A 13,312-nucleotide genomic window follows, 5' to 3' on the forward strand; every position below is an offset into this window, starting at 1 on the left:
TCAGCCTTGAAAGGGAAGGGAATTCAGACAAGCTTCAACATTGAGGTCACCATGCTAAGTGAGATTGGTCAGTCATAGGAGGGTGTATACTGCAATTAAGTGTGTGAAGTATGCAGAGTGTGTGGCGGCAGGGGTGGAACGGTGGCTGCCTCTGGGAGGAAAAAGCAAAGCACAGCTACTGGTTAGTAAGGGTCGGTTCTGCAAGATGTGACAGGATCTGGGGCAAACGGGAACAACACAGCTGCAACAATATGAATGCACTCAGTGCCTCTTAAATTGCACACTTAAACAACTCAGGACTTCATGTAATATGTATCTTACCAAAACTGATAACCTTTTTTGAAAGCCGTATCTATTGGTGATCTAGAATAATCACTAGAACTATTTATTATCAAAATTTTAAAAAGCAGGAAATATGACAAAGTGGGATAGCCTCTCTTCTCAAAACTAAGCCAAAGAATCCCATGTGCACAGATGCCTCTCCACGTCTGCTCAGTCACGGGATGGCACAGTGCAGGGTCCAGACTGGCACCCAGAAGAGCTGTCGTTGGTACCCTTCACATTCGTTAGTCCTCTTACTACATTCTAGTGGATGGGAAGGCCGACATAAACACGGATGAAGACTATGCACGCACCCATTCCCGCTGCAATAACTGGCACAGGAAGATCATAGTTGTACAGAACAAAAGACAGCATGAGGAAGTCAATGTAGCTCCGATGACTGGGCAGCAGGACTACAGGGTGCTCCTGGACAGCTCGTTGTAGCTTGAAAAAAATGTCAGATTTTCAAGAATTTCAGTTGTCACGTCACTAAAATCGCAGCTTAAATCAGAAAACAGAAAGGTAAATCATGGCTGAGCATGGTGGCTCACACCCGCAATCCTAGAACCTGAGAGGCTGAGGTAGTGCCTGCTTGTTAGCTCAGTATTTGGGATATCTGGGAAATGAAGGTAGAAGGATCAGAAATTCAAGGTCATCCCTGGCTACATGGGGAGTTCAAGGTCAGTATGAGCTAGCGATCCTATCAATAAATAAGTCAAATAAATAAAGATATCTAAGGAAGCAGGGAAGCAACACAGAATATAACTGGGGCAAGTGATGAGCTGGCAGTAAGTTCATATAACCACATGAGTGATAACCCAGTTAACTGACCTTGACCACCATATCCTAAGAGAACATCTGTGCATGGGAAAATCACACAGCATAGTAGAAGATGATAATGGAAATGTGGAAGAGGAATCTGAACAAGCACAAAGATTCCTTCTATTACTATGGTAACTGTGAGCATGTGACACTCAAGTGGTCTCCAAGTCTTACTTGACTAAGTTGGAAGTCTGACTTAAAAGGACAAGCTGTAGACAGCATGCCCCGGGGCCCACAGCGGATGTCTGACAACCCGCCCTCAGCATTCAGTCCGAGTGGGATGTCTCAAAATCGATGATAGCACAGGATGGGGACAAGAATATCTGTACCAGCAATCCTCACCTTTTGAATGCCTTCTTCATTCACACACACCTTTGAGAAAATCTGTTTAAAGACTTTGCTCAGGACAAAGGCAAAGAAGCGGATGGCTCCCATGCGCAGTCTGTGGCTCATTTCCTCCAGGATCTCCCTGGCTTCCTCTCGGAGGGCATCGGCAGATGTGAGGGACTCCCTGGAAAGCTGAAAGGAAGGCAGAGCAGGGGTGAATTCTGAAAAACAGAAACCAGAGCTCCTTTCACTCAAACCAATGTGATTAATTCCAACCCGGGCCTATGACTAACTCAGAAGACAGTGTGTGCTCTTGATTAGATCTGACCCAACTCACTAACACAGTAGATAAGTGATGTTATATTATTCTTTTTCCTGCTTTAGGCAAAGTTTCTCTACAAAGCACAGGCTGGCCTTGAATTCATTATCCTCCCACCTCTGCCTACTGACTGCCAGGACTAAAGGGGTACACCACCATGTTCAGTGAAAAATGATTCTATTTAAGCAGGTTTAAAGGCTAGAAATTCAAAGAGAATCCACCCGACTCCTGAGAAATGGCAACCAAGGTAGACCTCCTCTGGCCTGTACACGCGCACACACTCTCGTGCCACATCCCTTATCTACTCCTTATCTGTCCTCAGTTTTACAGCCAAGGAAGGAAGTGCTGGCTAACTATCTATCACCTCTTACAATGCTCCTTTACTCAACAGGTTATCTCAAACAGTGACTCAGCAAACAAAGAGCCTAACACTAACCAAAGTCACCTGAGGATGAAATAAACAGGAAGCAGAGAAGAGAGGAAAGAAGCCAGAGTAACACAAAGGTGTGAATGACAATAGGGAGATGAAAGTTCAAGCAAAAAAAAAAAAAAACAATGCAAACCAAAGTAATACAAACACACACACACACAAAAACAATTGCTTTTCTGGGCCAGGAGTGGTCAGTCAAGTCTGACATTCCTACAATTAGGAGTGGAAGCAGAAGAGCTTGAGGCCCACCTGAGCTACAAAATGAGTTCTAGGCAAGTTTGAAAAGCTGGCTCATAAACAAAACCAACCAATCAAGGGAAAAAGATCAACAAAAATGGGGGGCTTACTTTTGGAGTTTGAAATCAGGAAGGGGAGGAGGATGGGGTAGACAGAAGAGAATGAGTAATAGCTGAGAAGAGCTGGGCCATGGCCCAGCCGTGCTGTGTCCATCTCTGTGAACGGGCCAAGGCATGCTCCTTCACTCCTCAGTTCACAGAGGTTTACTGAATGTCTACCAACAAGAGGCACTGGGACTATGGTCACAAGGAGAAGGACAGCATAGGCTCCAGATGACAGAAGCCAGTGTCACATACTGAAGAGGACTGGGGTCAGTGACTAACCACAGGCATCTATGCCAACAATTCTGTAAAACTGCAATGGCACTGAAAACTTCCCATCACCCAGTGCCACCACAGCTCTCATGGAGTCATCGCTAACATTATTCAAGTGTGTGGCAACCCACAGAACCACCAGCATATAAAAGCACAACCCCAATAATTATGCCTAGCATGCAGTGCTTCATGGTAAATAGCCATACTACTGGCATATGTACTTACTATGTATCATTCAAGCACACACCTACTTATATATGTGTACTATATAAATACACTTATAAGAGTTACTATACCCCTTCCCCCTTCTGTTTCTTTCTCTCTTTCCCTTCCTCTGCTCTTCTCTCTCCTCCCCTTCCCTTCCATAACCCACAAAATAAATATCCAACCTCACTCTGCAAAAAAAAATAAAGTTACCATGTACACTAGTATTAAAATACACCACCTACAGATGAAGGAAAGTTACTTTAAATCAGGGTGGCGATGCATACCTGGAATCTCAGCACAGAGGAGGCTAAAACAAGAGGACTAAAGATCAATCTGAGCTACAAGAGACTCTGTCTCAAAGTCTCCTCTCATGCACATTAAAAAAAATTTGCATGCATGGGACTAGGACGCTGCTCAGGTGTAGGGCATTTGCCTACTCTACTGTGAGGAGTCCTGGGTTCCATTCCTAGCACAGCAGAGAAAACAAATCAAAACAACACAAGCAGCAGTATGCTGCTTCTCTAGGAACACACTCAGACATCAAATATTTAATCAGGACAGACAGAATCCTTTTCTTTCTTGCTGATTTAATCTTGTGTTTTGTTCGACGGACCAAGAAGCAATAGGCTCCACCATATATGCATACTACTAACCGAGGCACGTGCAGACTGTGCTCCCAGGTGTCATGTAAGGACCCCGTGGTGTTGCTAACAGAGGCACGTGCAGACTGTGCTCCCAGGTGTCATGTAAGGATCCCGTGGTGTTGCTACAGAGGCACGTGCAGACTGTGCTCCCAGGTGTCATGTAAGGACCGTGGTATTGCTAACAGAGGCACGTGCAGACTGTGCTCCCAGGTGTCATGTAAGGACCCCGTGGTATTGCTAACAGAGGCACGTGCAGACTGTGCTCCCAGGTGTCATGTAAGGATCCCGTGGTGTTGCTACAGAGGCACGTGCAGACTGTGCTCCCAGGTGTCATGTAAGGACCCCGTGGTGTTGCTAACAGAGGCACGTGCAGACTGTGCTCCCAGGTGTCATGTAAGGACCCCGTGGTGTTGCTAACAGAGGCACGTGCAGACTGTGCTCCCAGGTGTCATGTAAGGATCCCGTGGTGTTGCTACAGAGGCACGTGCAGACTGTGCTCCCAGGTGTCATGTAAGGACCCCGTGGTGTTGCTAACAGAGGCACGTGCAGACTGTGCTCCCAGGTGTCATGTAAGGACCCTGTGGTGTTGCTACAGAGGCACGTGCAGACTGTGCTCTCAGGTGTCATGTAAGGATCCTGTGGTGTTACCACAGGATGATGCTTATCTGAGAACAAAGCCATGGCTGACTGGAGTTAACTTATTGCAAAAATGCCTTGGGTACTCTACAGTCCCGTTCCTGAGTGCTAACTAAAGGGGAAACTTGTCTTCCATCATGAAATAGGCCTAACCACAGAGAGCTGATAGCATCTCTGTGATGTTAGAGGCCAACCAAAGCACAGGGATTAAGGGCATGGGTCAAAGTACACATCTAAAGTTAAAACCAGAACAGTGCTCCTGCACCCAATCTGCACAGCACACTCCACCCGAGCATCTAAGGGCATGGCACTGTGGAGACAATAGCTAGTCCTTCCCTGTGGCTTCCAAGCCCCGGTTGAGCCCACTCACCCCTGGAGCTCGCTGCATTTCCCACCCTTTCTGCCTCCGCCATCAGACTGAACCACTTTCAGCATTCTCTTGGACCTCCTGCTCTGAAAACAAGCCATGGCTCCCAAAGCATGAGCTTCTTGAAAAGCTACTGCTACAGGATCCCGAACCCAACAAAATGAAGCAACTGACACAGGCGAAGCCAGGCATGGGAGTCCTCAGAGCTTCTCAGGACGTGTCCACGTGGAGGGCTGGTGTGATCTGTTCAACTGAGAACTCTCTCCACTCCCTTCACTAGGAAGACCTGGAGTTTCTGTCAGTAAGTGTTAAAAAACAAAACCTTCCCTTCCCTACTCCCTACACCGAACTAGCTTTGCTCATAACTAACTAGCACCCTCCAATTGTGGGCTCGTCACCAGTAAGCTGTGTCTCATACTTTACTAAGCTGTTGACGCCATGCTACTCCTGGGCTGGCCTTCCAGTCTTAACACAATGACAGCATACATTTGAGTGTCATGGAGTTAAACCTAAAAGTGTATTTGAGATAATAAAATAAGTTCAGGGAAACAAGAAGGACCCACTTCCAGTGGAGGAGGCTGGCTGTGCCTGAAGAACGATGTTCTTACCTGCTTAATGACATAGTGCATCTCTTCAGAATTGAGAACAATGGACTTGATATCACTTGGCTTGCAGGGGATGACTCCCCTATACAAGGGGGGGGTGTAGCACTTCATGGCAAATTTCAAGTCACTGGCATGCCTCCTCTCCTCTAAGATATCTTCAAACTCATCCCACTTTTTGAGCTCTTTCTGTGAAGAAGGAAACAGAAGAAAGTGAGGAGCACCTATGGGGAGAGGGCAGATTGCTCAGGTTTCCCTCCACCCAAATGTTTGCCTCACGACACCCAAACAAGAGTATTCTAATATTAGAGTCCTAGACAGAGAAAAAACTGTCAATACCGCGATCAATAAGCCGATACTCAACTATTACATGGTTTACAAGTACTCCACCACTGACAGAGACCTCGGCCCACTGACCAGCATATTCTGATGGCTATCTTTGTAAACGCAGTACCACATTGACAAACCTGTTTTGTCTGCCTCTACTTAGCGCATATATATATATATATATATATATATATATATATATATATATCTCAAAACATGTATCAGAAGCCTCAAAGCCTGGCAGTGGTGGCACACTTTAATCACAGCACTCGGGAGGCAGAGGCAGGCGGATCTCTGTGAGTCCGAGGCCAGCCTGGTCTACAGAGCTAGTTCCAGGCCAGCCTGGTCTACAAGAGCTAGTTCCAGGCCAGCCTGGTCTACAAGAGCTAGTTCCAGGACAGCCTGGTCTACAGAGCTAGTTCCAGGACAGCCTGGTCTACAGAGCTAGTTCCAGGACAGCCTGGTCTACAAGAGCGAGTTCCAGGACAGCCAGAGCTATTAGTTACAGAGAAACCCTGTCTCAAAAAAGCAAACAACAAAAGAAGCCTCAAACTAAGTTGGATGTGGCGGTGCAAGCCTCTACAGTCCTTGTCTTCCAGAGGTGGGAAACTATGTCATAAAAGAAGCAGTCTGTTCTACCTCATCACCTGCACTCAGTTCCTGTGGGCCCGGTTGGTCTCCATTCACCAAGCCCTCGCAGGCGCTTCAGAGTCCAGGGTGCTCCTAGAATGGTGCTTCCTGATCAAGTCATGAGTAGTGCTAACGATAATGACTGTAGTGAACGCTGCCAGCTGCTGGCGCCAGCGCTGTTCTCAGAGTCTGACATGCTCAAGAACAATCTCCATTCCAACCTCTGAGCAGCTGTCTTCCCCAGTCCATAGGAAACCAAGGTTCCGGGTCACCCGCCTCCTGGGAGGCCCTCAGCTTCCAAACAGCAGAGACATACTTGGTATCTGAGGCTCCTTAGACCGACTGCTATGCTCATTTACGGCAACATGAAGCACTTTAAACACTATAACAAGAAGTAGTTTCCTTATTCTTTTTATTTATACCTACAGAAATATGTGTACATCTTATTCAAAACAGGGGCCATGCCAATTATAATTTACCTTTCTTCTGCCAGGTGGCAGTGGCGCACGCCTTTAACCCCAGCACTTGGGAGGCAGAGGCAGGTGGATCTCTGTGAGTTCGAGGCCAGCCTGGTCTACAAGAGCTAGTTCCAGGACAGACTCCAAAGCTACAGAGAAACCCTGTCTCTAAAAGTCACACACACACAAAAATTACTTTTCTTCTTTATTTGTATCCCCAAATACTGATTTAAATAGCAAATACTGATTTAAAACATCTTAGTTGTTACATAATTACAATGTTTAATAATATCTTCAGTTTTTGAACTACCAAAGTGACTTGTGCTCACTTGAAAAATTCAGAAAATGCAGGGAAAGTGCAAATAACAACAAAAATCTCAAACTTTATGTATAATCCCCTAGTGTGAGACTCCTCAAAGGAATGCTTGTTCCTAAGCACAGGGACACGTCTCTCCCATCAGACACACACTGAGACTGACAACTTGATTTTTTTTATATGTCATAAACACCCCCTTGCCATAAATATTTCTATTACTTCTGTCTTCCTCTAGTGTTATAGTCTTAATGTGGCGCTCAGGTTGTATCTCACTCCTGGAATTCTATGAAAAGACACAACTGCTCTTAACACAACCACAGCATTTTTAGGGTGAGTCTTTGCTTTGGCTGGGCCAGTATCTCCTAGTCTTCTTTCCTGACCTCCAGGGAAATGTCCCCACATTGGTATTTAATCCACGGCTCTCTCATCAACAGTAAAATAATTCCCAGCCTTCCTCCAGTGCAGTGGCTTTTAACCTGGGGGAGTGTTCCCCTCAAAACTACAAATTATCTTTTCTTCCTCACAGGCCCAAGAGCTTACCTCCTGCAGCCCTTGTCTCCAGCCTCCCACAGCTGCTGGGCACACTCACCTATTCCACTGGACTTTGTTGCTGGTGGATTTTTGTTGTTGCTTTGCTTTGTTTCCTTTCGTCTTATTTGTGTGTGTGGGGGGGGGGGGAGCTACAGATGAAATCTGTATGTTTTTAGCATACACACCAGGCAAATGCTCTACCACTGAGTCACTTCCATGGCCCTGCAGCAAGCTTAAAACACAAATTCCATGTGCTCCCCAAATCTTGCACCTGATTCTCTTCTCCCATCAAACATTCTGGATTCCCAACACTTCTCCAAAACCCATCCCCTTCTGGGCTCAGCTCTAAGCCATCATCACTTTCCTGAAACCATAACTGTTAACCGCCATCTCAGCTAACCTCTGCGCATCATTCCACCCAACCCTGCTATTGTGGCCTTTGAAAATGTACAGACCCTACCCTCAGCTAGGCTACCCGGCAGCTTGTGCTCATAATCTCAGTAGCCTCCTTGCCTAAATGTACCAAGTCAATCCTTCTGCCAGCCGATGGCAAGCTTTTCAAAATACAGGTTATTCCTCACGTTTTAAAATACTTCAGCGAGTTCTTCAGAATAAGGCCAGTCAAGACGGGTGGTGGTGGCGCACACCTTTAATCCCAGGGCTCTTGGGACACAGAGGCAGGTGGATCGCTGTGAGTGCAAGGCCATCCTGGTCTACAGAGCGAGTGCCAGGACAGGCTCCAAAGCTACCCAGAGAAACCCTGTCCTAAACAAACAGAATAAAGCCAGTCACTTCCACAATCAGGTAAGATCTATTATGTCCACTGAGACCCCGTTTGCCCACTGCTTATGCCCTGGTGTAGGTGTGCTGGGCTACCACGACCCTTGCTGGCATTCTCTGGGCATCTGTGGATGGTCCCGTGGCTCTGCTATACCTGCTGCAGCATCAGCCTTCTGAGATGCTCTCAAGAACTCTCCATACAATCACCCACACCTTGCTCAGGACCTTCTCTGCCTGCTATTCACATCTAATACATATGTGCTCACACACCGTACCTGCATATCTATGAATGTTAACAACCCAAAGGCAGCACACGTCATTAGCATCTGGCCATGTTACCAATTACAGCCATCCTAACATATCATAGGCTTTTGCGCATAAGGCTGGAAAACCTTCTTGAACTTTACAATTCTCATGAATAAAGTAACAGTTCAAACTTGGACTCAACAAACTACTGTTATATAAGGTAAGGGCAAGGGAGAGCTTGGAAACTTCCCTTTAGTGTTCTTAGGGGTAGAAAGAGGACAGCATCATTATCAGCAGGGCATATATATTTTGAGAAAGCTTGACAAGTAGGTTTGGTAACCACTACCCCTCAACCCCCATCATTCTCTAGTTCCTGTAAAGCTAAGCCCATGCCTTTTAACCACCCCAGGACAGCATGATCCCCACCACTTGCCCCTCCTGTGCAAAGGATTGCAGCATGCCGGAGGAGCACTTACTGCCAGCAAGTAAACACATTCGAATGGCTTCTCACCCAAGAACACAGTGCAACTGAGAATCCAATAGGAAGGTCAGGCTGAAGCACGCCCCCACCTCAGGTTGCACCTTGGGCCCTCCCACAACCTCCCTTTCCACTGCTTTCCTTCAACAAGAGACCCAAGAGTTCTCTATACATGAGGCCTCTTGCTACAGACTGGAATCCAGCAGTGACAGGGCAAGCAGACACTATCCAGAGAAAAGCATGCCCTTCTGCACAGACCAACAAGATCAGGTCACTGAGTGAGTCCACTGGCAAGCAGGATGCTGTCAGTGACCTGCACTAGAGCCCAGGCTTTGGCACTCTGTGGCACTCTACTCCACCAGGCCAGAGCACACAGAATAACCAAGAGGCACAGCGGCATGAGATGATACAAGAGTGTGTGCCACCTTCCCCTAAGAGGACAACTCCCAAACAGAGAGAACAGTAAGGTTTAGTAAATAACTGGGAAATGCTGTTTGGTAATACTTATTTTTATTTTGCATAAAATGTATTTAAGTATAAATTTATGTGACTTAACCCTCAGTTTTCATTAATGGCTACGTTTTACCAATGGGCTAACAAATGCCATGAATGTTTAACAATCAGTTCTGGCCAGCCAGTACAAGGACTTGCTGTGACCCACCACTGAATGAGCTCAGAAGACAAAACAGGTGTTAACGAGGAAGTACTTTATACTGAGTGGTTCATGAAATGTTTGATTTGGGTCTTTGATATTAAAAAGAGTCAGCAGTACAAAGTTCTGCCACACAGAAGGGACCGTGAGCATTTTGAAGAGACAGCACACTTCCACCCTGAGAAATACAAAGTCAGGGTGATGAGGTCCAGTAAGCAGGACTAGATTGGGAAAAACCAGAGCAGGAGCAACTGGCAGATCATTTGGAGTCTGAGTTGAGACACCCTAAGTATGGATCCTATACTGGAACTCTCGCACGCACACACCAAGTCTCAGAGGAAGAGTGCACTTCTAGCTTCAGATACAGCCTACCTGCCCCTGACTTGCCAAATCCACATTCTCAGTCCCACCCTCCTCTTTTGCTTGGGGACCACATTCCTAACTCTACTCAGAAGCCTACCAAACATTTAGGATGTATCTGGTCCAGACCATGGTAATCCACAGCTGACAAGTTTGCATCCCAGACCGAAACTGCTCTGTACCTGACTAAACCTGCTCCTCCCCTGTCCTTCCTATCTTTGAGAGATCAGCCTCTGCCCAGTTGCCAAACCACGGGAACCCAACAGCCTACTTCAGACTGCCCCCACTTTCCCAGGTACTAGACACAACTGGTTCCCAGGGCCAAGGATCTCCTGCCCAAAGTATCACATAAAAACCATCATGCTCCGTGCTTCCCAGCCTCACTGGGCTTCACCCCCTCTCCCGCATTGGCCGTTTGTCCTAACTGATCTCCACGCTTATGAATCACACATCTACCCCACCCTGAGTTTCTTCCTTCTTATAATCTTCAGAGAAAAAGATATTACTAATGCAGATAATCACACCAGAGCCTAATGGTCTTCTTAGACATTCTAGAGCACAAATACAGAGAAGATTTAATCCTTGATGAAAGCCACCAATGCCCAGAACACCCATGATGTGCTTTGTTTCTTTTCGGAAACACCTATTGATACCAGGATGCCCAAGATACCATTTGCTTCTTTTCAGAAACACCTTTTGCTTATGTTCTTGATTTTGTCTTATGTTTTCTTCATCATTCTGCATTCAGCCTCCCCACACATGCAAGGCAGTGACTTTCTTACATTGTTACTTCAGCGATTTCCACCTCCCAGTATTCATACTGCAGAAACTCAGTTTGGGTGTTGTTTTTAGATACCTTCCCAAGTCCCCAAATAAACCAGATCCCCCTTCCCTTGACTCCAATAGCATTCAATGTATGCTTTAATCACTACCCTAATTTATCCCACTTAACTGGACTACCTGTGCACACTGACCACTTCGAGTGTCCTGAGAGGCCAGGCAGTCTTTGGCACTGAGAACAGCAACTGGGGGATTTCGGGCACTGCTGATCATTAGCAATATCGTGATGTCACTACAGAACTACCGACTGGACAGAAAGCAGTGCACAGTGAACAGAGTGGTGGAAGAAGCTGGCAGTCTGAAGGAGGCTCTCATGATCATCAGCTGTGCGGGCACATCAGCCAGGAGGCGACCGGACCAGGCAGTGGTGTCACCAAAGAAAAAGGGGCAGGGGACACTCATGGCCAGCTGCCTTGTTACTCACATGGAAAGCTGACAAAAATCTCATGATTAAAAAATAAATATAGATGAAGTAAGAACCAACTCCTTTTTATTAACCTGCAACACATTGAAAGGCCAAAAAACGTCTTGAGTTGGATCTACACAACAATCCCCTTTCCCAACACACCTACCTGCTTTGGAATAACAAGCTGTAAAACGGTGACTGATTTCCCACCAGAGAACGGTGTGGTGAAGTCAACCATAAGCTTTAAGGCAGCAGTTCACAGCAAACATAGAGGTAAAGTTCTTTTTAAAAAAAAAAAAATATTCATTTTTGTGTGCACTGGTGTTTTGCCTGCATGTATGTCTGTGTGAGGATTTAAGATCCTGGAGTTACAGACACTTGTGAGCCGCCATGTGGATGCTGGGAATTGAACCTGCGTCCTTTACAGGAGCAGCCAGTGCTCAAAACCCGAGCCATCTCTCCAGCCCCAAATGTAGACTTCTTAAGAGACAGTGAAAGAAGTTGCCCACATTCCAAAAGATACCCTACTCTTAAGGTAGCATTATTCTCCCAGAAACCAGGAAGTTTGTTTGCTTTGCTCTTACATGGTTTTTTTTTTTTTTCACTTTTGACATTTCTACACAAGCTAACACTACACTACACCGGATTTAAATCAGAAAGTAGTGCTAACTACCATGCCATGGAAATATCCTTTTGCCAGGGGTGGCGGTGTAGATTTGCAATCCTGGCTCTCTGGAGGTTAGGGAGAACTGCAAGGTGCAGGACAGCCTGGGGGCTTCATAGCCACTGCCAAAGCAGAGTACAAACCACAAAGATTGCTTCAAAAATAAACTATTAAAAATAAATTTCCCCGAAGCTGGAGAGATGGCTCCAAGAAATAAGAGCCATTTTTCCCCAGCACCCACATGGCAGGTCACAGCAACTTTAACTCGGTTTCCAGAACTGGCCTCTGCCGCACCAGACACCACCACGGGCAAATACAAACATGCAAGTAAACACTCATACACATAAAAATAAATTGTCCCCCTGCATTGTACAATCTCACGGAATGAAGGGGTACAAAGCTTCCGCCTTGATAAGCTCATGAATATTGCAAGTGACCAGCATTCTGTTGGAAACCAAACCAAGCAAACCATCAGTTCAAACCAGAAGAGGAAGTAATTCTGCATGGGGGGGTGGAGTGTCGAGGCAAGTAGTGGTGAAGCCACTGGCAATGGGAGACCTATTCAACAACTTGGGTAAAAAAATAGAAGACAGTAATTTTCAGAAGCTCCAAGTCATCCTAAATTAGAGTGTTAAAAATTCTACTCGCATATTCTAGTCGAATATTTTTCTCCCAAAAATACTTCAGAAAAAAAAAAAAGGCGGGAGGTGGAGAGACAAGTCTTCTCAACGGGCTAGGTCTTCTCAACCGGCAGAAGTCGGCCGATCCGCCCTCGATGGACGGGGGAGCCTCCAAGTCTTCCCTCGTGTTGGTGTGCCGGGCTCCAGGCCTGAGAGGGGAAAGGGACAGAGGAGCCACCATCGACAGGAACTTGGAAAAGCAGACACGTTTACCCAGACGCAGACACATGGTTGCTGTGGATACCAAGCCAAGTACCCAAATCCTGCAAAGAGGGGCGTCAGGACCCGCTCTCTAAGACAGAGGCTGGGGGAGGGGGGTTACAGGGCTCAGGAGGGGCTGTCCTTTCCCGAGATGTCCCCCCGGGCCTCGGTTCCCAGAGGCGCCTACCGCGTAGACGAGCACAGCGCCGGGGCTGGCCGAGCCGACCGAGAAGCGGGAGCTGGAAGAGCTAGGAACGTCCATGGTGCGGCTGCCGTCCCAGGCGGGGCCTGGGCTTGTCTACTACGCGGCTGTGGAGCAGCGGCTGGGGGCGGTTCTTTCGAACGGGGCGGCTCCAAGCCGCCCAGGGCGGTGGCACTCAGGACGGCCACCGCACGGGACCCCGAGCGCCGCCATCTTAGCCAGGACGGAGGCCGCGCAGGGCCTCCCGCGGAGCAC

At 47.0% G+C, this 13,312-nt stretch overlaps 1 protein-coding gene across 3 annotated transcripts in view; it reads right to left on the reverse strand.

Annotated features, from left to right (window-relative positions):
• The window catches only part of Gnpat (glyceronephosphate O-acyltransferase), a 31,774-nt gene extending 18,493 nt beyond the window's left edge, over positions 1-13,281 (reverse strand). For 2 of the 3 annotated variants that reach the window (XR_009055726.1, XM_057753474.1), the window contains exons 1-4: positions 13,043-13,281; positions 5,293-5,475; positions 1,486-1,662; positions 636-765 (exon numbers count right to left, since the gene is read on the reverse strand). Coding sequence is in view for 2 of the 3 variants with exons in the window: in XM_057753474.1 (XP_057609457.1) it covers positions 636-765; positions 1,486-1,662; positions 5,293-5,475; positions 13,043-13,117 (565 nt within the window). In the remaining variant the exon portion in view is untranslated. Of the gene's footprint in view, positions 1-635; positions 766-1,485; positions 1,692-5,292; positions 5,476-13,042 lie in introns of those variants that run through there. The other variant, XM_057753476.1, reaches the window with a different exon arrangement.
• Positions 13,282-13,312: the final 31 nt, after the last annotated feature.

The sequence above is a fragment of the Chionomys nivalis genome, chromosome 21 (assembly GCF_950005125.1).
Source record: "Chionomys nivalis chromosome 21, mChiNiv1.1, whole genome shotgun sequence".
In the NCBI taxonomy this organism is placed as follows: Eukaryota; Metazoa; Chordata; class Mammalia; order Rodentia; family Cricetidae; genus Chionomys; species Chionomys nivalis.